The sequence below is a fragment of the Amblyomma maculatum genome, chromosome 8, assembly GCF_055883805.1.
Source record: "Amblyomma maculatum isolate TAMU_Amacu chromosome 8, ASM5588380v1, whole genome shotgun sequence".
In the NCBI taxonomy this organism is placed as follows: Eukaryota; Metazoa; Arthropoda; class Arachnida; order Ixodida; family Ixodidae; genus Amblyomma; species Amblyomma maculatum.
This window is the reverse complement of record NC_139351.1, coordinates 70,940,844-70,965,323: the sequence shown is the minus strand read 5'-3', so window position 1 is coordinate 70,965,323 and position 24,480 is coordinate 70,940,844. Positions and strand designations below refer to the sequence as shown.

The 24,480-nt window shown below is 50.8% G+C and overlaps 1 protein-coding gene across 2 annotated transcripts in view; it reads left to right on the top strand.

Moving 5' to 3' along the window:
- The first annotated feature begins 3,820 nt into the window (after positions 1 to 3,820).
- Positions 3,821 to 24,480, top strand: part of LOC146181434 (membrane-associated guanylate kinase, WW and PDZ domain-containing protein 3-like) — a 127,045-nt gene continuing 106,385 nt past the window's right edge. Inside the window, exon 1 of one of the 2 annotated variants that reach the window (XM_084576469.1) lies at positions 3,821 to 4,495. In XM_084576469.1, coding sequence (XP_084432595.1) covers positions 4,112 to 4,495 — 384 coding nt within the window. In that variant the 5' untranslated portion in view covers positions 3,821 to 4,111. The remainder of the gene's footprint in view (positions 4,496 to 24,480) is intronic. The other variant, XM_084576468.1, reaches the window with a different exon arrangement.

Here is a 24,480-nt window from a genome sequence, read left to right as displayed (position 1 = left end):
TTAAATAAAATCGCAACCTTCGCATTTTCCTTATTTTTTGCACTTTCTTTTCATTGGTACATACTGCTGGCAGGAACCTAGTAAATGGGGGACCAAACTGCGTACCCTGAAATTTCAGAGTGTCAACTGATAGTCAGGGTGGGATGTTATAAGGGGGAGCATAGTAACTGAGGCCCTTAATGGTTTACCGGTTATATGCTTGTTGCAACTGCTTGCTTATTACTGCGTAAAACTGTCCTGAATGTGGAAAAGGAATTAATCTAAATCAAGCTTCGTCTTTTATACATAAATCTAGAACAGGCTGCCTGACCTAGACCGGAAAAGCAGAGCGGTGGGCCCGAAGATTATTATGCAGAATACTAAGGAGTACTCAACCGCCTTGAAAAAGAACAACAGTTTAGAATAGGTAGTGAGGCCCTGGGAGTGGTAAGACAATATGTCCGCTTATACTGCTGGTGGTCGCAGATCCAAACAATGAAAGGAAAGTAACTAGGAGGATCAGATTTGGATGAAGCGCTTTCGGCAAGCACTCCCAGATCATGAATGGCAGCTTACCAATATCCCTCAAGAGGAAAGTGTATAACCATTGCATCTCACCTATACTCACCTAGGATACAGAAACATAGAGGCTATTGAAAAATGGTCTAATTAAGTTTAGGACAACGCAGAGAGCTATGGAACAAAAAATGGTAGGTGTAACGTTAAGAGATAGGAAGCATGCATAGTGGGTCAGGGAACCATTGCGAAAATGACATTCTGATCGAGAACAAGAGGAAGAAATGGGCATAGGTAGGACATGTAATGTGCAGGGAAGATAACCGGTAGCAGACTAGATTCTAATGGCGAATTTGAGTGGGAGAGCAGGCGCACTCGAGAGCACTTCGAAAGTGCTCTCAGACAAGCGGACGCCCTCCAGTGGGAGAGCAGGAGTAGAATCACTGAATTCCAATGGTAGAGGAGGAGGGCTTTTCCTCCGCTGAGAGCATCAAATGCACTCCCGGCTGCTCCCTCGTCTAAAGCCAGTGTAGAAGAAGTCACATGGCATAAAGCGTCATATCAGCGCCATTTTTTTTTTTTTTTTCTCGAGTCGGCGACGCTCAAAATGGCGGCTGCAAAGCATCGGCGCTCAGCGAGCGGAAAGCATTGCTCAGGTGCTGTATGCATGCTTGAGAGTCGCTGCTGGCGTCGAAAGGGCCAAAGGAGGCAGATCACCGTGCTGTGAGAACAAAGGCACACAAAACAAGTGGTTCTACCCGGAGCTTTGGCCTCTCCTTGGGTTGCAACTGCCGCCACTGCGGGCAGGCGAAGAATATTGGGGAGAGAAGTGCAGTCACATGGTCGTGGCGCGCTGCTCTCGACACGCAGAGAGCGTTCCCGTGAGAGGACAGTTACACCCTTGCTCGGCGTGCTCCTGTACTGCTCTGTACTGCTCGGCGCCTCTGCTCTCGTCCCCCCAACCGAATGCGCCGTAAGAGAAGGCAATAAGAGGGATAGATGAATTCTGGATACACAGCTTGTGCGACTCGCACGACGGTAACTTCGTTTTCCAGATGACAGTGGACAAAAAGATGATTGAGTGTCTCTTGCTCCCACCTCATCCATGCTGCAGAATGTGTCGATATGGTTCTTTTGCCCATGAGACATTGATGGGTGGAGTCTGATGGTCTTTCTAATTTCATCAACGGAAAGTGTCACATTCTCTTCATATATGGGATATGTGGCTTTCACCAAATGTAGCTCAAGAGGCTTGCTTCTAAGCCATCCCAGTAAAAAAATGAACATTGGAACCAATTGAAAATTTGAAATGGTTTTTTTGGACACTTAACCCATTGCAGCCAATGGATGAGACCAATTGTGTTCAGTGGGTCCAATGAAAGCACCAAGGGGATCCAGTGGGCCATATCCATTGCAGAGAATAATTCCAATAGGACATACCATTTGGGGCACGAGGAAAAGTGACTGCCAACTTACATGTTTACTCTGCATGTGGAAACTGATATTCGCATTCTTGATGGAAATCAAGGAGTACGGGTAAGCTTACATCTTGCACAAGAAACACTATAGTCACTCAGCAACATAACGTATCTCATATAAAATATTGAACGCACTTCTAGCGTCTCTTGCCAGTAGAGTGCACTTATTTCATTTAAATTTGTTCACAGTGATAGTGTAGATTATTAATGCAGTTTAGTAGGTTAAGCTGCCAATAACTTGTTATGACTTGAATATTAGGTGTGCTTGTTTTGTGAAATATTTGAAGGTTCACATCAATACACTGAGTGCAGTTGGGCAGGCCCATTGGATTCAATTGGCACGATTTATTAGGTTCGATGGGTACGACCCATTAGGCTCACCAGTTGGCAAAGATTCATTCAACCGAGTATTCATTTGAAACATGAACTGGTTAATATTATAGCAATCTATAGATTGCACAACTAGCTGCTATGTCCAATTGACCTATCTAATGGAAACCAACTGGAATGAGAATTCCGAATGGAACCAACTGGCCTCTCCATGGAAATTCCCACTTTACTGCCAAGTTGGAATGTGACATCCAACTGGACTTGCCAATAAGTTCCAGTTGGAATGTGAACTCTAACATGGCACCTATTTGTACCATTTCAGATATTCCGATCGGTTCCAAAGTGTTTATTTATTTATTTATTTATTTATTTATTTATTTATTTATTTATTTATATATTAATTAATTTATTTTACTGGGGTGTAGTGAGGCTCAATGCTCACTTCCAACTTTCGCAATCTTGTAGGTGACAAGAAATTTTATTGTTCCCAATTCTCAAGCTCAGGTATTCGAGTTCTTCCAGGGGTCCTGCTAGCCTTGAAGTAAACAGCTGTGTATATTTAAAAAAGACTGTATATGTCTGGTGGTGTCTTTCGTATGCAGTTTGTAGTTAAACAAAGTCTATGAATGCGTATTGTATTGTTTTCCGGTTATATGTTCCAGCATATGGTTCCGGTTAAGCCGTCTAGCTTTTTGCTGACTTCAAAGTTTGATTGATCTTTTTATTCTTGCGAGTCAGGAAGGCTTCAGATATTTATGCGAGGCTGGTTACACTATGGTTACCTTTGACACTATGCGAGTGTTGCATAGTGTCAAAGGACTAGCCGCAGTAGACGTGATGCCGGCTGAAAGTACGGCGAAAAGAAGCGAACTGAATTTTTAGCCTGTACCTATCTATCGGTCTAACCCACCTCTAGGCATTTGCGCGAATGTGATAAAAATGACTGCAGCAAAAACTGCGCAGCAGGCATATCTTTGACGCGCTTCATAAATAAAACACGAATTTCCCGCGCCGAGCAGCAGGGTTGCGCACGAACTAGTTAATTGGGCTTGTAGTTGATTCGAAAGCTTTGGAATGTTTACTACAAAAGTAAAAGTAATTGATTGTTACCTATTTTTAGGCCCCTGCGTCCCCCCCCCCCCCCTTTTTTTTTTTGTTTAAAGAGGTTCGAACGAAAAGATTACAAAAAAATAAAAATATTTAATTTCAAAATTTTGTTGTAGTCTTTAAATCAAAACATGTATGAACAATTTTAATAACTTATGCAAAAAAAGAGAGACACTTTGGCTTGTGAAACTAACTAACTAACAACTAACATACAGTGCTAAAGAACTGTATTGGCTTAAATAACAATGAGCAGCGCCAAGGCTCAACAGGCCAGGCTTTGTACAGATAAACGTTTTTAGTTCCTAATGACGCAGAGGGCAGCAGTGGTAAAACAAAACTCGTTTCTTTTTGCGCCGCCAGTGGTTATTTCGTCGCCACTTCTGCGTACCTTCCCACTTCGTCGGATGTGACGAGGTCGCCCCGTGAGCCTAGCCTAGCTGATCCAGTTGCTGCGCGAGTGAATCCGCGTCGCCTGCGGTCGTCGACGGTGCGTGTGTGTGTGCTGTGGTGTGCGTGCTGTGTGCGACGACCGCGAGCTTGTGGTCTCGCGCGCTGGTTCGTCTTGTGCGCGCTTGGTCCACACGCACTTCTCCGACTCTCGAAAGCCGGCTTGGCACGTGTGCTACCGCGTGCGACATTCCGCGTCGCGTGCCTGTCCCCGAAAGAAGCGCAGCGTCACGAAACGCTCGGAAACGAAAGCCATGTCGGCGGTAGCGCTGTCCCCGGACGCGCCGGCGATCCGGCTCTGCCATGTCGTCAAGTGGCCCGACTATGAGGGCTTCGGCTTCAACCTGCACAGCGAGAAGTCCAAGCCCGGCCAGTACCTGGGCAAGATCGACGAGGGCAGCCCCGCGCAGCTGGCAGGCCTGCGCGAGGGAGACCGCATAGTCGAGGTGAACGGCATAAACATCTCCAACGAGAACCACAAGCAGGTGGTTGAACGGATCAAGGCTGTGCCCAACGAAACCAAGCTGCTCGTGGTAGACCCGCTGGCGGATGCCTGGTACAAGGATCACAAGATCATAATCAAGAACAACCTGCCGACAGTCAAGCAGTGTCAGAACCCCGTGCCTAGGCCCGGAAAGGTGAGCTTCGTTTTTGTTTCGCTCGTTGCTTGCCTCGCATCTTCGCCAAGCGCACCGCTCGAGTGCTTTTCGCCTTGCGTTCGGCGACCGCCTAAGTGCTTTCTTTTTCTCTGTGTGTTCGCGATTGTCATGACACGATTCGATGTATAGGTGGTCGCCGAGGTTCAGCCGACGTCGCAATCCGGTCCCTGCGGCGGACCAGTCGGTGCAGTGACGGTGAGCTCGTTTTCGCAAGCGTAGCTTTCCTTCGTACGACGTAGATGTGTGTTAACATTTGCGCTGCTGAGTACGCGCCCAGGGTTTTCTGCGTGAGCAACAGTTCACTCGCGTTGAACTCGAAGTCACGCCCATTCCAGAGCGCGCGCACTTCAGTTTCGTTTGGTACGCTCCCCTGTGCACTGTGTGCGCGTTGTGGCCTCTGTGTTCACCCGGGGCATGTCGTGTCAGTCCGCAGAAGCGCTGGATTGGAAATGCAATCCACGAATGTGCAGTTCGACTTCTCCAGCCGGACTAGACTTCTTGCCATGGCTTTCGCGAGGGAGAGCAAGACACAGCAGAAGTGGCGATTTATAGTCCTCCTGAGCTAATCGAGGCACTATTGCTGCACCATGAGCTTCAGGGCAATTTGATAATGGAGCATCTGACGATGCGTGTCGAGCTAGTGGCGTTGGACGAGCATAGTAATTTTGCAGCCTGAGCGTTGTGCACCTGTGATTGGCGCCACCGGGCCTCAGAATTCCTTCCTGTTTGGTAGTCTGAGTCCGTCCAGCGCAGGAGGGGTAGATCGGAAGATTCATCTTTATTGTTGTTGTTGTTGTTGTCCAAATAACTTATGGCACATACCCACAGAGAGGGATCGGCCAAGAATTGGGTAGCAGATAATTATTATTTTTTTTATATACTTGGTTTCGTTCTCGCGGTTTGCTGATGCTATTTCGTCGTCACCGGGTGGTTAAACTAGGCCCGATAACTTTTTCTTCCTCTCTTTTTTTTTTTTTTTCGCGTTTTGCATGACATGATCCAGTACGCTGTAAGGGTAAGGGCCGCATCAACATCAGCATAGACATTATATATATATATATATATATATATATATATATATATATATATATATATATATATATATATATATATATATATATATATATATATATATATATATATACCCCATGGCTTCATGTTCACGCGCTGTGCGTTTTGTACCCGAGACCAGGAAAAATGGCTACTTTGGTTTCATAAAACGGGGTGCATTGAGTTGTCAGCTTTCGAAGCTTAATTCATTTTCATGATCATTTTAGCGGTCTTAGCGATGTTATTTTAACCGTTCCTCGGCGACGTGTAAAGGGGGCGGGGCTTGATGCGATTGAACTAGGTGGACTGCATAAGCTATTCGCAGGTTTTTTATCTTTTTTCGTAACCTGATCATTTAGGTCGCGGCTAAGGTGCCGATTGCTGCTTTCGTCATCAGTTATGACACCCGACTGTGTGGCCGCGCACCGCTCGAGTCCGGCAATGGACTCGACAGCAGGCAAGTAGGGCCATTCACTTGTTCTGCTGATTCCCTGTAGCCACTGCTTTTTTTTTTTTCTTTTTTTTTTCTTTTTTTTTTTTTTTTTTTTTTTAGTGGCAGCCATGACCGCGATCTACCTGTGCCGTCCGTAATGCGACGTTGCTCTGTGGGCGCGAAATAGTTTCATACGAACGCAAAGCTGCAAAATGGGAGAGGGAGGCCTTCGTCCTGCATTGGGTACAGTCCAGCTGCTGATGATGACTATGATGATGATGACGAAAGCAAAGAACAGCAACCGTTTTGCAATGCGACTGTGACGACCAGTGAGTAATTACGGCCTTCGAGAACGGAGACAAAACGCCGTATCCGTCGCAGCGCATGACGTCGGGCCACTTCGCGCTTTCCGGAAGGCGTTGTTTTGCTGCCATTTCTTTTGTCTTGTTTTCTTGCATTAATGAAACACTTGTCACGTGGTCTTCGTCATTTGAAGCTTCCAAAAAGGTTTTAAGAAAAGGGTAGAGCCGGGCTGGTTGGTTTTTATGTTGGAAGGGAACGACGAAAAACAGTGCTTACAGACGGGGCAGGAGAAAATTGGACCACCGCATGCTAACCAAATGGTTTATTGCGAAAAGATACGAGCGAAAACGCAGAAAAACAGCACGTGTTCGGTCCTTCTCTCCTGACCCGTCTGTAAGCGCTGTTTTTCGTCTTTCCCTTCTACGTGGTGTCGGTAATTAAAGAAATAGTAAAATACTCTAGTTAACCATCCACCGCCCTTTACGGGATGAATTGTTCATTGTTAATTGGTGTATATTTTAAATCACGTGCCTCTGAGTGTCGACCACAATACGTTTGCGCAAAAATCATTATTCGTACATAAAATTTTCGTTGAGCTTGGAGGGGGGGTCTCTGCGGAAATTTCCTAAACACAATCATGTTCTCTGCGCTCTGGTGACGTCACTGGAGACGCCGGGTCCAGAACTCCGTTCTGATTGTACCAACGCTGGTTAATTGCGCTCAGGGAGACTGGCGATGTGCCGACCACAGATCGCAGTCGATGACCCTTTAAGGATTCGTAGCGCGGTCCGCCGTGGCCTCGCGTTAGCAGTTCTTCAGACACGCATCGTGGGCTTTATGAACGTCCGTTGTTGTTTTCAGTATAGTGTTTAGTCTCGAACTAACTCGAGACATTGAATCTCTTCCGCTTAGCGAAGAAACACGCAGTGATCGCAGACTCATTGTTGAACCCTGTTGACCTCTGTCGCCCTCGGTTAGCACGTGCAACCCGCAGTCCGTTTTATTCTTTCTTTTTCTTTGCCTCGAGCGCATCGTCAGCGCGGTGACGTCATCCGGAGGGGTTGCGGTGCGTGTGCGCTTGCTGCCTCTCTTCTGCTTGTGGTGGAGTGCGAAACAAAACGCAGTGCATGGAAAGTGTCTGCTCTGCACGTGTACTCGTCTTTCTTTCTCTCTTCCTTTCTTGGCGGTAAAGTTTGGTTTGGTTTGGTTTCTGGGGTTTAACGTACGTCCCAAAGCGATTCAGACGCCGTAGTGGAGGACTCCGGAAATTTCGACCACCTGAGGTTCTTTAACGTGCACTGACATCGCACAGCACACGGGCGCCTAGCTTTTCGCCTCCATGGAGAAGCGGCCGCCGAGGCCGGGATTCGATTCCGCACCCTTGGGAACAGTACTCGTGCGCCGTAACCACCGCGCCACCCCGGGGGGCCTTAGATGTAAAGTGTACTAGAAGAGCAGAGGCCCGGGCGTGGAAGGGAATCTTTTCCGTCATGGCTCTCTTGAGCGATCGGAGCTCGTTTAGCCTTACGGTGTATATTTCGAAGAATGATAGTGGGCCAGGAATGAGGGGTCCTCGGCTCGCTCTGCAGAGCCACCGATCACAAGAGCGGTCGGGGCGCTCGGCCGCCGAATTCAAGGTCGCGGGGTTGCATCCCCATGCAGGAGGAGCCTGTGGCGGCCGCGGGATTGTATCCCCATGCAGGAGCAGCTTGCGGCAGCCGTGTTTGGGTGCCGCAAGCTGACGGCACCCAAACACGGTGACTCAAGAAAAAAAAAAAAAAAAAAAAAAAAAGCACCCGTGTACTGTCGCGTAGAAATTACCCGACGCGAGGAAAAAGAGAAATGGTGGAAATAGACGGATATGAAATGCAAGCACATGTGTACAGAGAACGAAAGTGACGGGTGGCTTCCCTCAGCGCGGCGCCCGGCTCCGCGCGGGACTAGCGGGCCTGCCCAGTGCGACGTCACTGCGGACGAGGAGGATAAGTAGCGCAGTGCCAAGGTCGCACCGGCCTTGCCGGTTGCATCGCTGCTGGCCACGCAGCATTCGTCTCGCGGAGGGGGAAGAAGAAAATTAAGAGGAGCGGAGAAGAAGTGCGCGGCGAGACGGAAACCGGGCTGCAGTGCAAGCAGCTCCTCTGCGGTTAACAGTGCTCTTTGGCGTTACCCAGCTACTTATAAATCTGATGGGCACCGTACGCTCAGCGACCGTGAGCAGAGAACGATGGGTCTTTCTTGCTTCCCTGCTACAGGAGGAGGAGTGAGATCAGACGACAAACCCCCCAGTCGATCTTGCCAGGCTCGTTTGAGCGAGGTTTCGCTCGAACCGCAGCTGCTCGAGTCGGTCCCAGGCGACGATTAGGGGCGGGAAAGGTTCGGATGCGAGGTCAGTGAGCTCGAAAGATGCCGGGTCATGCCTCCTGACTCACTGCTTCCTGTTCACTACTGACATCATCGTGCGCGCTACGTATGCGAGGTAACTTTATAGCAGCCGTGCCACCTGCGAACGCAGCTGGACTTTTATATCCTGCTATAACACAATGGGACAGACACCTCGCTCGCTCTAGGAGACGTCGCTCAGTCCTCCTATCGAGTCGAGCTTGAAACGATCCGACCTGGCGCTCCAACCGCTTCACTCTGTCGCCCCCGCTCCTCAGTACATACGTATACAGCCAGCGAGGCAGTGCTGGCTGTTTAGAGCAATCACGGATTCTTAACGCCGGTGTAGTGCTTTTTTTCTTTTTTTGGTCGCTGTTGTCTCACGTATACATCTGAAAGGCAGAAATAGAACGCAAAATGTGCCGAGAAGACTCAAGTTTCCTTGATAGACAGGCAAGCTGTGGCCCCTGTGTTTAAGGACCCGCGATTGGGCACTTCCCCAGGCATGAGTACGGTGCGATCCAAGTAAGAGAGTCGTACTACCTTTTAACAATATTCACATACTTAAATGTGGCAGAACATTGTTCTAGTCTGAATCCGGTGTCGTACAACAACTTGAATTTTACAGGACAAAAGAAAGGTCACAAAGGAAATGTGGGAGGGGGGGGGGGGGGGGGGGGGGTATTTAGTCCTTTTCATTCCCAATTGTTTTTAGACAGTCCCCTTGTTGGACAAGTAGCGCTCAGCACCCCACTTCCCGCATAACAAATTACCCTGGACGTCTCCCGAAAAAGAAAAAAATACGCGACAACTCTAAACCTGGCGCAGTATTGCTATCGCAATAAAAACATATCCTTTACACGTTCGTGTTCTTTAGGATACGGGTTCCAGTGTGTTACTGCGAAAGGGCCTGGTCCTGTGAGAAAATTAACTGCATTTTGCAAGATGGTTGGCTGCGATCCGATCTTGTGACTCCTCATGTTGAATTTTTCTGGGGCTGTACTTCGTTTGATTTACCCATTGCCCACTATTGTATCCACGACCGCAAAGCTTGCAAGGTGACTCCCTCGATAAAGCGAAAAAGAAAAGTCGAAACAGCGCCCCAATTGCTGCTGACGTTGCATTGCTTCTGCATCATGTGCGTATATAGATTAATCGCCTGGCTACAGAGTAATGAAGGTGATCTCTTGGCGTTGGCGCAGTTACGTTGTCTGGTAAGGTCGGCGCGGGAAGATCGATGTGCGAAAAACAGAGTTGCAAAACCTTTGCAAGGACGTTGGAAGCCAATGCTCGCGCACACTTAGCATCATTCTCCACGGCAGCTTGACTGACGACGGCAGTGCCAGATTTCCCTTTGATATTCTTCGCACGAGGCGTACATGATGCCCGCCAGCAGCGGCGAACGGCTCTTCGAAGAGAAAAAAAAATTAAAATAAGAAGCGCCTGGCTGCGATGTCGTCGCCAGTCCGTTTTCCTCGATTAGAAACATGCGCGCGCGTTTATTTTTTTTTTTTTTCCTCTTGTACATGTTCCCCGTTGAGCCCCGGTTTTTCCTGGCCGTTCGCAGTCGCCCCCCTGCCCGTTCACTTGTATTAATCTATTAATCTTCGATGCCATATTTGTGGGATCTATGGCAGGCATCGCGCGGTGAATGTACAGTGCATGGAGTTGACGGAATGTTTTCGGGAAGCTAAATTTAGCTGCTACCTCTGCTTAAAGAGCCCGTTAAAAGCTGTTTACGCAAACTAAAAAACGCGCACGGGGAATAAGTATCCCGTCATTCTTCACCAGCAACGCAAAAATTTTTAAGCTGCCTTTATTAGTACTGAAGATATGGGCGATCGAAAATGATGCACCTTCCTCTCCCCTCAACTCAATTCGCGCCGGCGCACAAGAAAAAAAAAAAAAAGGGCGCCCCACCGCGCCCGCGTAACTTGGGAACGTTCAATGAGCGGGCGCTCCCTGCAGGCCCACGTGACGTCGCATTGGAGGTTTGCGCGCCGGGACGTGTTGCTCCAACCGGCCGTGAGGGGTCGCCTGGAGCGCTTTTTAAAAATTAATTGCAAATTATACGCTCCATGCACAGCTTTCAGTCTCGAATACTCTCAAGAACCACCTCTATGGATTCCTTTCATTGGAATATTACAGCGAGTAGCATTTCAAGGGCCATTTAAAGGTGCTGGGAGCAGAGGTTATGCATTTCCTGCCGTGAACTTCGACACGAGGTCCCTTCCTGCCGGGTTCGGTCCACACTTCGGCGGCTGGTTTCCACCGTGCACGTGTCATGCTGAGTGCGTTTTCAGTTTGCAGTGAAGGAGCGATCACTCGGAAGGAAAAAAAAAAAATAGCGCGAAAAGGACACGCACGGAGAAGGCTGAGAAAGACGCAGACGCCTGTCAGAATGGTAATTGCTCCACTGTTACGAAATTCGTTCCACTTTGGGCGAAACACGTCCCACTGAATCCGCCTCGCATACGGCATGGCTCTGACGCTACTTGCGGGCCACCTTTGATCAGAATCGCCTCTGCTTCGTGGCGCGAAACCAACTCGCCTTCTTCGACTGCGCCACTCTTGCCTCCCGTGTGTCTGGAGTTTCGCCACTATTTGAGACACTTGCCGACTCTCGAGCGAAATCCACGCGCTACTGCACTCCTGTTCGCCCTCTCCCCCCTTCATGCTGACCGCAGTGCTTGTGGCTGTAGATCAGATGCGCGGTGTGCCGATCTGGCGAAAGCACTCTAATCCAGGTCACGTGGTTGTAACCGGTACTCCAGTATCGTGCTTAGCCGCTGAAACTGTAGCGTACAGACAGCACACCTGCAGCTGGTGCCGCGTTTCCGACCTCAGGGCGCCGCCGACCTCTGCGAGAACGCCCTCTCGTAGCAGATTTTTTCGACGGTCGCTCTGTAGATTTCGTGTCTGTCTGTGCAGACATTCTTGCCAGTGTCATCGTTGGCATCCATGAGAGCGCGGGGTGTTCGTCCTTCAGCCGAGCGCCCGCTGGCTTCGTTTCGTCTCCTCCCTCCTGTATTTTGCCACGGTATCGTCTCGAACCGGAATCGAGGCCAGAGCGGTAGGAGGCACCGGCGGGCAACCCGCTCGAATTCTCGCGACGCGCTTGTGCCCCGCGGGGCCCTTGACTCGGCCGCAGCCGCGTGCGATCGCTAACCTCGGGGGCAAATATTAAAGGCTCTTTACAATCGTTGCATTACTTCTTTTCATCTCCAACGGTGATATTCGTCATCCATATCTCACCGTTCACAGTTGGTCAACCGGTCGTCCGCCGGCGCGGGCGGCGGACGCGGGAGGAGCTGGCGAGGGAGACCTAGAAAAATTCCTCAGGGCGACTCGCTCCCGTTTTCGTATCTATCGCGTTTTTTTTTTTTTCGTTTTCTTTTTGTCTTTTGTCATCGAACTCGACGATGTCCCGTTTTTCGGAAGGGGGGAGTTGTCTCAAACGCGACGTCGCGGCCGGGAGGGGTGTCCTGGTGTAGCTGTTATCCGCTCATTGTTCTCCTGGCCTTCTGCGACGTCGGAGCCCTTATCGAGGGGGAGGGTGTCGCCGCTTTCGCAAGTTTGCGTGCGCAGCCGATTCTCTTAACGCGTTGTCCCCTCGCTTCTCTTTTTTTTTTTTTTTTTTTTTTCCAAAGAGGTTCAGAGGGAAAAAAATATTACCTATAAAGGAGAAGTGGGCGATGCTCGGCGTATCTCCCTGCGTGGATGTGCCGCTTTGCAATCATCCCAGATGTTCTCTTGTTATCTTTGGGGCCATCCTTCTGCGAAGCCGAGCCCCCGTGGGGAGTGAGTGCGGAGGTAGCAACTACCGTATAGTTCGCCCCGTGAGTGAGGCTATCCTGCGATTGCAGAGACTGCCGGCTGTGCGCAGTCTGTGGTGTGTGACACAGTGGGCGCTGTCGGCGCCTAGCAGTGGCATCGTTCGTCATGTGTACAACGCACGGTGGTTTTTCTTTTCGATCCGGGTAGCGGAGGTCCATTGACCTGCTGCGGGGAACAAAACAAAAAGAAAGTAGAAAAGGATGTAGGACACAACAGCGGAAATCGAGGGACTTGGCTCCGTTGTTATCCTTTGGTCCTATATGTCGTACTTACGCGGGCGAAAGTTGGACGCACACGAGCGGAAATCGAAGGCCTTGGCGGGCGAAAGTTAGACGTGCAGAATTTTCATGAAAGAATTAATTGCTCTTTGATGATACTCAGAGAGTGTAACTGAAGTAGAAGCAGCGCTGAAATGCTACCTTGCGTTGGGCAGAAGTTTCGAGGTATAGGGCGGAAGAGACGGGGGTAGAAAATAGAAAAAAAAAAAGTGGGTTCGTTGAATTGTATATGGATTAAATATATTGAATTCGATTGTACTTGCGCGCAGCCCTTGTGCATGGTACTGAAATGGAGCCAGGATGCGCAGAAGTATAGAAACAGTGGTCCTTTTCAAGAAACGTCTTGGGGGACTTTTGTCCCGACCCCGCCCCTTTCCGTCTTTGCAATGTGTCAGCGCTGGTGTGTAGCAGTGTGCGCACTCCGTGAGCAAAGCTTAAGAATGCCACATGCAGTCGGACACAACCACATGGCTGGAATATCCCCCAAAACAAAGTCCAGCGACCGCCATGACGTTGCGAGCGGCCGACTCGCACCCGTCGCGACTGCTTGCATCCGAGCTTGGCCGACGCATTTGTCTGGGGAACCTTCGAGTCGGATAGTTACTAGTCAGGGAAGAGTAATGACCGCGAGTAGGGAACACATTCCCCAAGGCACAAGCGCTCCCGTGGTTGTGTGCCTCCTGTGCGCTGTTCTCTACCTTTCAGCTACAGTGCCTCAGGTGTCAAGCAATGCTGTAATGGTGGCTGGTTGGCTTTTCATCTTCAGGTAGGCGCGCTAACTTTGGCACAAGGACGAATTACGAAAGACAAGACAACACTGGTATGCGCGATGTCGTTGCCTCAGATGTCGTGGACAGGCGTGCCGCGACTTTCATTGATGGTGGTGGTGAAAACTTTATTTCCAAAAAGAAGAAGAAAAAAAAAAGAAAAAAAAAACATTTGTCAGACTATCAGTGGGCTAGGCTATGCAGGCAGACGCTTACGCTGGCAATCCTTTCGATACAACGGCGCGCTTCGAATGCCTGTTCTCTACGAGGACACTCTAGAGAGAGATAACGGGCGAGCTGCATTCTGTAGGCGAAGCGGAGAAAAGGTTGACGCTCTTCCAGTCCTTTGTCGCGGTGACGCCAGGCTCTTCTTTCCGCTCCTGTTGAAAGCCCCCGAGTGTGCCGTGACCGCATGTGTGCGACAGATAGGGGCTGAATGAGCTCTTCGGGAGTATCGTCAACGGGGGGGCGTGTCGTGCGTTGCCACTGAGCGCGCCAGACTGCACCGGCGGCGGTGATCGACGCTCTCTACATATGTTGTAGCGTGCGACCGTGGGAACCGGCGCGGTGCGCTCTGATCCGGCTCCATCGGAGCAGGGCATCCATACCGCTGGATGCCGGTGCTCCTCTTGTTTACGACCCGTTGAGGAGAGAGAGAGTTTTGTATTTGTGGCTGCTATTAATGCGGAAATGCATTCCTTGGCTTGGGCGCCGGATTGTTGACACGCTCCCGCCCTTGCTTTGTGTGCAGCAGACACCATCCGTATACTGTCGCGCGCGCAAACCGGTTGGCATACACACTGCGGTTACAAATTGATGTTGACTTGTATCGACCGGTTGCCGCTTTCTCGTGACATAGAGACCACGCATTCGCTCGCTGTTACAAGACCGAACTTCTTTTTTTATGTGCTTTGCGATGTCCGTGCACGTTAAAGAATCTTAGGTGGTCGAAATTACTCATTGGCCTTCCACTACGGCGTCTCTCGTATCCCGGGTCGCTTTGGGACGTTACACTCCACAAACAAAACCTAAGAAAATTGAGAATGAAATTGATCAATTAATTGAAATATTTGAAATAATAAAAATGCGTGCAGCGTTGTCAGACTGCTCATAATGGAAAGGCAATGTTTGCGTTGCTAAGTATCAGTGCACAACAAAAAGGAAATTAAGCAATTAAAAACTAAAAAACAAAACAAAACATTGTTGGTGTACGTGAAACGCTGTCGCGTCAAACCCTTTAAAGGCTGAGCTTATATAAGTGTCCCCCTAATTTTTTACTCTTCTTCTTTCCTTCCAAGGGTTCGAACCCTGACTCGGCCCGTGCTTGGAACAGGATGCAGGACAGGCTTTGCGGTGCATCCTGGGAATATTTGTGTGGCTGTCACGGCCGGAGCAGACCTGCCGCGGTGGCTCACTGGGTGTTAGCAGCGGACGTGCGATAGGCCGCACGGACCGCGTTTCGGTGGGGGCGATGGCGTGGTAATGCTAGCTCACATCAAAGGAGTAACGCCGTTCTCTACAGCGAGTTTTTAACGCGACACCGCCCGTTCGCCGAAAATCCGGCGACGATGTAATTAAGCGAAAGTTCCGAGCGTGGCGCTGGCAGGCGGTCGCTGGCAGCCGACATGGCCGAGCACTGATTTGACGCAGAGGTAGGCCCGTTTACACTTGTGACTCGGCAAGGTCGCGCGACCGTTTTGGTCGAAAATCGACTGTCACAAATGGTCGCGTTGGTCGAAAAGCGACAGTCGCAGGCCACTGCTTTGCGACTGCTGGCCGCAAACCGTTAAACCAATCAGCGGCTCAGCTGACGTGAACGTAAGTTAGCTTTACTCTATGTGGTGAAGAGTCAAGGTTCTACACGACGTGGAAAGCGACCCCCGCAGGTCGCATTTGCAAGTGTGAACATCGGTCTGTGGTCGCATGCGACAGCCTGTCGCACGTCAAAAGGGAGGGTGGTATCAGAATCAGCCTGCCAGGAGCCTGGTATTCACAGTACCCCTACAGGCCACGCAGGCATGTTCATACGGCATAGTATACCCATATTCTTGAAGGCGGAGCTGAAGGGTGGCGTTCGACCGAGAACATCGATCCTTCCACAATTGTGTGCCCCGCCGGGGTGGCGCAGTGGTAAGACGCCCGACTTCTGTGCCGGAGTACCCGGGCTCGATCCCGACCGCGGCTGCTGCGTTTCGATGGGGGCGAAACGAAGAATCGTCCGTGTGCTGGGCGATGTCAGTGTTGTTGTTGTTGCTGTGACTGTATAGGAAGAAGGAAAAGAAAATGCACGGGCCTGCTACTGGCTCTGTAGCTGAGCCACATCCGCTGCCTCGTGCAGACAGAAGAGAAAATAGAGAAGAAAGAAAAGGAAGAGGGAGGGAAAGACGGGCCGCAACAGCCGTCGCCCACCGCAGCGGTGGCGGGTGCAATGACGGCCTACAACAGATAAAAATTCGGTGGCAGGCTAGCCCCCACCGCAAGCGGCGGTGACCTACCTGCCCCAGCCCCATACGTGTGCTGTGCGATGTCAGTGTTGTTGTTGTTGTGGCTGTAGGAAGAAGGAAAAGAAAATGCACGGGCCTGCTACTGGCTCTGTATCCGCTGCCTCGTGCAGACAGAAGAGAAAATAGAGAAGAAAGAAAAGGAAGAGGGAGGGAAAGACGCGCGCCGCAACAACAGCCGTCGTCCACCACCGAAGCGGTGGCGGGTGCAATGACGGCCTACAATAGATAAAAATTCGGTGGCACCCTAGCCCCCGCCGCAAGCGGCGGTGACCTACGTGCCCCAGCCCCATCAGGGGAGGTCACATTAAAGAACCCCAGGTGGGCGAAATTTCCGGAATCCTCCACTACGGCGTCTCTCATAGCCTAAGTTGCTTTGGGACGTTGAAGCCCACAAACCAAACCAAACCTTCCACGATTGTGGGGCTGCCGTGTAGCATGCAGCGGTGCCGTATTGTATAGGCGCGTACGTGTTCTGTGGATATTCGAAGTTTAGTTGCGTCTATGGGGATTAACGTCTCAAAGCGAATCAGATTGTGGGAGACGCCGTATAGTCTCCGGAGATTTCGACCACCTGGAGTTCTTTAACGTGCACTGACGTCGCGCAGCACACGGGCGCCTTGCTTTTCGCCTCTAACGAAAAGCCGCCGAGTCCGGGATTCGATTCCGCGCCCTTAAGAACAGTAGTTCAGCGTCACTGCGCCACCCCGGCGGGGCGTGATTCGAAGTGTACAATGGTTCGACGTGTAGAACGGTTTTTACTTCTTTGATAGATTAAGTGACTGTTCGGTACTGGGCTTGATTGATTATAGGAAGGGAAAGGCGCGGTAACAGTCTCACTTGTTTTCTGTGAACACCGCAACTGGGCCGTAAGGGAAGGGAGGAAGGTGGGAGTGAAAGTGGAAAGAGGAGCCAGTATGGAGGGCTACGGAGCAATTTCTACCACCTGGGGACCTTTAACGTGCGCTGACATCGCACAGCACACGGACGCCTCTTCGTGTCGCCTCCATCGAAACGCAGCCGCCGAGGTCGGGTTCGAATCCGGGTATGCCGGCACAGTAGTCGGGCGTCGTACACGTAAATTGCCGATGCATTTCGTTTAGGTTCGCCCCGAGAAAAGTCTGAATTTGACGATCGAATCCGCGGTTTCGGCGCAAGACACGTACCTTGTCGCGTACCTTGCCGGCACTTCCACCGCGTCAGGTTTGCGATCTAGGAGAGGGAGAAACTATATGTCTTGTACCATTTACACGGTAGCTGTGTGAGGACGTTTTCAAGCCGTGTCTTTTCTGTTTTCTCTCTTTTTTTTTTTCTTTCTCTCACGATAGGAAGAGCCGCGAAAAGCTTCCGTGTCTGTGGCCTCGTGCAGCGGCTTTGTGATCACGCCCACCTCGAGGACGGCCAAAACGAGGCGAGCTCTCGGCAGTCGCGCTCTGCGGTGCTGGATAATGTGACAGCTGACGCGTGTACGTACGTGCGCGGACGAGACGCGATCCTCTCTCGTCCCGCATTCCTGGCTCGCTAGAGCGCGCGCATCGCGAGGCTGATGCAAGCACGAAAAAATGCGTCGCTCGGGCGCAGAATCGCGGGAATCCGTATTTCTTTTTTTTTTTTTTCTTTTCTTTTGTCTTTTAGCTGCACGTTTTTTCTGCACATATGCGGCGCGTGCTTTTCCTGTACTATATACACTGGGTGATTGGCGGAGCTCTGTAGTATGTCCGCCGAGTATTCCACTTCTGGGAGACAGCGGATGGAAATGGTTTCTCGCGTTACTTATTTTCTTTTTATGTTTAGCGTTCGCTTTTTTTTTTCTTCTTTTCTGGCGGTGTCTGTAACCCCGTTGCGTCCCGCCGTTGAGTTGGCGCTGACGGCTAATTAAAATTCTCGGGCTGCGTCTCGCTTCGCTCGAAATTTTCCCCTCCGCGTTGTCCGTCAGCGCGCTCTGCCCTTCGTGATGCTTGACCAGCTTCGCGAACGCGGAGACACGTAGTGGGAATGGCGGAATGTCCATTTGATCTCCAATTAGATGTGCGCATTATAGAGCGCGTAAGTTGGGATTTGAGTGATCGCGCTTTCCGATCGGTTAGGAGGGATCGGTTTGTCCATTCAAGGCCGGGCGCGAGGGCGCGCGCGCGCTGTGTGATTGGAATCCTGCATATTCGGCCACACGTTGATTGATTGATTTATATGAAGGGAAAGGCGCGGTAACTGTCTCACTTGTTTTATATGGACGCCTCAACCGCGCCTTAAGGGTAGGGAGGAAGGTAGGAGTGAAAGTGGAGAGAAAGAGGAGCCGTAGATGAGGGCTACGGAGTAATTTCGACCACCTTGGGATCTTTAACGTGCGCTGACATCGCACAGCACGCGGACGCTTCTTCGTTTCGCCTCCATCGAAACGCAGCCGCCGAGGTCGAGTTCGAACCTGGGTACTCCGGAACAGTAGTCGGGCGTCTTACCACTGCGCCACCCCGGCGTATTAAGTTTCCGAAGCCACTGAGACACGTGGCTGCGCATAATTTCTTCTTCTTTTTTTTTTTTTTTTTTTCGTGAGCGGTACTGTGAGAAGTGCTCATTCGTGAGAGGCGTGGTGGTGAAAAACTTTATTTAGTGGAGCCGCGAAATACTCGTTACAAGGGCTGGGCCGGCTCCTGATCACGGGTGGTGGCCAGCAGGCAGTGCCTGACGGCGACCGCTTCAGCCCAGTCGACCAGTCTCCTTTGTGGAGCCGGTTCTGAGCTGGAGACCGCGATCTCCCAAGCCTCGTTGTCCGTAAGGCGCAATTCGGCCGGTGGTTGAAACTCCGGGCATCTGAACATAATATGTTCGAATGTAGCTCTCGGGGCCTCGCAGAGGGAACATTCGGACTGATGAGTAGAGGGGGAGAAGAGTGCCAGCAGTGCTGGGGAGGGAAAGGTACGGGCTTGAAGGTGTCTCCATGTTATTTGTTGTGGTTTAGTTAAGGAGGGGTGTGGGGGAGGGTAGTGAAGTCTTTCAGACCGGTAGTGTAGTGTAATGTCGTTGTAGGTGATCAGCCGATCTCTGGCACTGCCTAGGTCCTCGGTATCTGTTGCTCGGTCGACGTATGCTCGAGCAGCAGCATTGGCCGCTTCGTTACCGGGGTTGCCCGAATGGGCTGGTACCCAGACAAGGTCTATGGGTCGGGGGGTTTGAACGTTGGTAGTTAAGATTTTGTGAGAGGCAGCATGTAGCTGGCCTCGGGCGAAATTTTGTATGGCAGTTTTAGAATCGCTGAGGATAAGGGTGGCAGTGGAAGAGACTATCGCGATGGCTATAGCGGATTCTTCCGCTTCTACGGACGTTCGGGTAATGATCGAGGCTGATGTGATGTGTTCGAAGCGGTTGGATACCGCGCATATCGCATAAGCTGAGCGTTGTGGATATTCTGCGGCGTCCACGTAGACCGTGTCGGGTTCGTTCGCATGTGCTCTGTGTAGGGCACGTGCTCTCGCTTTTCGTCTGGCCTGGTTATGAAGGGGATGCATGTTTTTCGGAAGTGGGTGGACAGTGAGGTGATCGCGGACTGTCTTTGGAACTTCATAAGTTTCTACTGGAGGGGGACCTAATGGTCTAAGTTGGAGAAAGGAAAGAATGTGGCGACCAGTTGGGGTAGTGGAGAGCCGTCCTAGTTGGGCGATGCGGTGGGCTTCCACCAGTTCGCTGAGGGTGTTATGAACTCCCATGCCTAAGAGTCGATAGGTTGGGGTGCGCTTAGGTAAGCCGAGAGCTGCCTTATAAGCGTGTCTGATGAGAGCATCCACCTTGTCTGTCTCTGTTTTTGTTAGATATAAATACGGAATCGAGTAAAGAATGCGGCTTATAATAAATGCCTGTACTAAGCGTCTGAGGTCATGCTCGCGCATTCCACAGTGCTTGTTGGCTATACGTTTGATTAGGCGGGTGATCTGATGTGTTGTGTTAGTCAGTCTGGAGAGTGTATCCGTGTTAAGGCCGTTGTCTTGTATGAACATACCTAGTATTCGAAGTTTGTGAACTTGTGGTACTGGCTGACCATCTACGGTGATGAGCATAGGGGGTTGGTGGTGTTTCCGCGGGCTTGGGTGGAGTATCAGGAGCTCGGATTTGGTGGAGGAACATGCAAGGCCTATTGAAGCTGCGCATCTTGACACCATGTCTGCCCCCTCCTGAAGAGTTTCTTCCATGCTACCTACATTCCCAGTGGTGGTCCACAGGGTGATATCATCTGCATACAGAGAATGGGAGAGGTTTGGGATCTGTGACAGCTTTTTAGCCATGGGGATGAGTGTGATGTTAAATAAAAAAGGGGAAAGGACTGATCCCTGCGGGGTGCCTCTATTGCCGAGGGTAAAAGTGGGGGATTTTAGGGGACCGAACCGAATTTCTGCTGTGCGATCCCGGAGAAAGGCTGAAATGTAAGCATGTGTTCGGTTTCCCACATTCAGAGTGGATAGTGCATCCAATATAGAGGAGTGATAGACATTGTCAAATGCCTTTTGCAAGTCTAGAGCCAGCAATGCTCTTGTGCGTTTGCAGTGTCGGGGATGGAGAATTTCTTCTGATATCTGTAGCATAACATCTTGGGTGCATATGTGGCTGCGGAAACCCAGCATTGTGTGAGGAAAAAGGTCGCGGGTTTGCATGTGTGTATGTAGCCGATTCAAGACGACGTGTTCAAAAAGTTTACCAAGACATGAAGTTAGCGAAATGGGCCTAAGGTTTGAAAGAGTGAGCGGTTTGCCGGGTTTAGGTATAAAGGTAACCTGAGCGTGCGTCCACTCTGAGGGAAGCGTTCCCTCTTGCCAGTGTTTGTTAAAGAGTTCCGTTATTGCCTGGATGGAGTTTTCATCGAGGTTTCTAAGTGTTTTGTTCGTGACCTGATCGGCTCCTGGAGCAGACGTAGTGCGGAGTTGGAGCATGGCTGCTCTGACTTCATACTTTGTGATGTCTTCGTCTAGCTCATGGTTTTGGGTTCCAAGGTACTGTGGTAAGGGTGTCTTCGGTGTGGTTGTGAGGTATGTATCTTTTAAGGATTGAATAATGTTATCGTTGTCCATGTCTATGCCATGGATAAGACGCGTCACATTTTTCTGCTGTACATTCTTGGTGTGATCGGGTTCAAGAAGGCATCGTAGCAACCGCCACGTGTCCTTAAGTCCTAGGTTTCCAGCAAGGCGGTCGCATACTTGACCCCATTGCTGGTGACTGAGCTGTGCCGCGTGCGTCTCCATTTCCCTTGTGAGAGCGGAGATGCGTAGCTTCAGGGCGCGATTGTGTTTGTTTTTAAGCCATCGCTTCTGTAAGCTCGAGTGAGCTTCCCACATGTGTAGTAATCGGCTGTCAATCACCTCCGAGGTTTGTGTGCACGGCATTTCCGATGTGGCCATGTTCACGTCCTTGTTGAGGTTAGCCAGCCAATTTGTAAGGTGGTCTATCTGCTTCGGGGCCGCGGTACGAAGATCGCGAAAGCGATCCCAGTTGGTGATTTTGAGTTTCCTCTTTACACGGGGGGTTAGGGAGGATAGTGAGAAAGAGGTCTCAATTATATAGTGATCGCTACCAAGAGAGGTTTGCGTGTTTGTCCAGTAGCATTGTGTTATGTTTTTCGTGAGTGTAAGATCGGGGTTGGTGTTGTTCTGTACACTGTTGCCGATGCGCGTGTGCTGTTGTGTATCATTGACAAGGGTTATGCCCTCATTTTGGAGAAGTGTCCAGAGTCGGGCGCCTTTACTGCAAGTCGTTTTGTATCCCCATGTGATATGGCGGGCATTAAAGTCTCCTGCCACTATCAATGGTTGGTTAGCGCTGATCTGAAGGGCTTTTTTCATGGCCGCCATTAGAGGAGCAGTTTTCCCTTTCGGGGGGCTGTAGATATTCAGAATGAATAGACTCGTTCCTTTCCGCTCTTTGGGAAGCAGCTCTATCAAATGGAAGTCGATATCTGCAACGTCCATGTTGTGATCAGTTGCTGTGTAGTTGCGGTGAACCAGCGTCGCCACTCTGTACTGAGGACAGTTTGTTGGTGTATGAGGAGTGTAATTGAGCAGTTTTACAGGGGAGTTTGTTTCCTGCAGTGCGATTACCGCTGGTGTTTCATCGGCCGGAAGGGACTGAATGTAGAGCTGCAGATTACTACGCTTGGAACGAAAGCCTCTGCAGTTCCACTGCCACACCTTAATGTCCTGTCGACGTCCTGCCATTTTGGGGCTGAGATTCGGGTGGGATCATTTGAGATACTGTGGTAGAGAGTAGCTTTTCTAGAGCAGTTTGAATCTGGATCTGTTGCTGCTGCATCTGCTGCTCGAGCATCGCTATCCGCGCGTCTACTCCAGCTGCCCATGCGTTCGTGCTGGTGGTCATAGATTCAAATTTTTCCGCAAGCTTCTCTTCGAGTAAAGCTATGGAGGCGACCAGATCAGGCTTTTGGGAGTCGACCACTGTAGGAATGTCTTGGTGAGGTGCCTTCCGTTTGGCGGGTGTATGAGTTTTAGTTGTAGATTCTGTGTTGTTGCATGTGGGAGGAGGAGGCGGAAGTGGGGTGGAATGACCTGGGAGGGGAGTGGAAGAACTTTCCATTCCATCTGCGGGGGAGAGCCTGTGAATTAGCGTTTGCATTTGCTGAGTGAGCTTTGCAATATGATCATTGAGTTTTTTTATTTGATCATTCTGTTGTTGAATTTGCTTGCCCTGAATTTCTAGCTTTTCTTTAAGTTGCTTATTTTCTCGGACAAGGGAGGAAGATCGTGGGCCCCAGCTCACCTTATTTTCCGGCGGAGGCTGGTCGGTCAGGGGCGGGAAAGATGGCGAGCGGTTCCTGGCGTTGGTCGAAGCGGCGGACGCGGCGGACCTGGAGCGGACGCGGTTAGTGGAACTCGTCCGGTGCTTGCTTCGGGATTGCCGGGTTGTTTGCTCGGCGTCTGCACCAGCTGTCGAGCGTGTCAGTCTCTTGTTGCCCGGTCTGTTGAATCGCTCCTAGCAATCGCGGGAGCCCGTAAAATGGGGGCCGCCGCATAGAATGCACTGGGGTGGACACGTTGGAGGGTCGGTCGGTACATGGGTCTCCCCACATCGTTGGCATAAGTCCTTTTTGGGTGCCGTGCACACGTCGCTGCGATGTCCCGGACGACGGCAGTTGAAGCAGGCTTCTGCTTTGGCGATGAATGGATGGCAGTGGTAGACCGCTCCATAGAAGCGCAGCTGTTTAGGTACTGATTTGGTATTTATGAAGGTGACCAGAATTGATTTGGTTTGGCCGAGTCGGCGTGCATCGGTGATGAGATAGGAGGGGCTTTGGTTGAACGTTTTTAGCTCTGTAAAAATTTCTTCAGATGTCTGGTCGTAGATAGCATTATAAATGATGCCTCGAATGGCGTTGTCCGGAGGAGCGATATACGTTTTCATTGGGTAGACTTGGTCGATTATCTTTATGGATTCTAGTTGTACATATCTGCGGGCACGGTCTTCGGCTGGCGTGCTGATCGTGAATGAATTGTGCCTGGGGTTGATTCGGATGGCGTCTTGTGTTCGCACTGCGTCTATTGGTAGCTGCAGAGCGCTGGTGACTAGAGACAGCATATAGCCCCCGTTGTGTTTACTTAGGTCGAGGCCTCCACCGGGACGGAACACGATTTTAAGGTCTCGTGTCGGGAGCTTGGGCAACGGTGGCGGACGCTTTAGAACGGTGGAAGACTTGCCTTGCGTAGGCTGCGTTGGTGTGGCTGTGCCGGCCGGGGGCTGATGAGTCGAGCTCGTGGGGGCTTGCTGGGCAGAGAGGACATCGGGGTGAGCCATACGTCGAGCCTCCATGGCTCGGTCCCATCTTGATGCAGTATCAGTAGTCCCATCTTCAGTGCGTACCATGCCGCTGTTGGTGGGCCGTGAAGTCGAGGGAGTGAAGGGTTAGGCCTAGGCCTAATGTGGCGGTGGCCGGCTCCCAGAGCAATCTCAAAGTTTATCCGCAAATTCGGGAAGACGGACCCGAAGAGAGGGTGGACAGGTGCTTAACACCTTCATGCGTCGATTGCGGCTATTCGAAACATGAACAGTCAAGAATTCCGCACTCACGGTCGAAAATTGGAGGAGCTGATGCGAACACCAAGCGTCCGTGTCAAGCTCCAAGCCAAGACCCCTCTGAGGCGCATATTTTGAGTAACGCCGACAGATCGAATCTTAGCTCATTTCTTGGGGGATATACCGGAGTTATAGACGCGCGCGCCGTAAAGTCGTGGGCTTGTGTAAAACTTTCTGCTGCCACGGATCCGCTACTTAAAAAGCTGTTGGAGGCACTTAGATCTCTCTAACGCCGCAAAGCTCATCCTGACTCTTCCACGAGTGGTGCAGTGGTAAGACACCCGACTACTGTGCCGGTCTACCCGGGCTCGATCCCGACTGTCGGCGGCTGCTTTTGATGGAGGCGAAA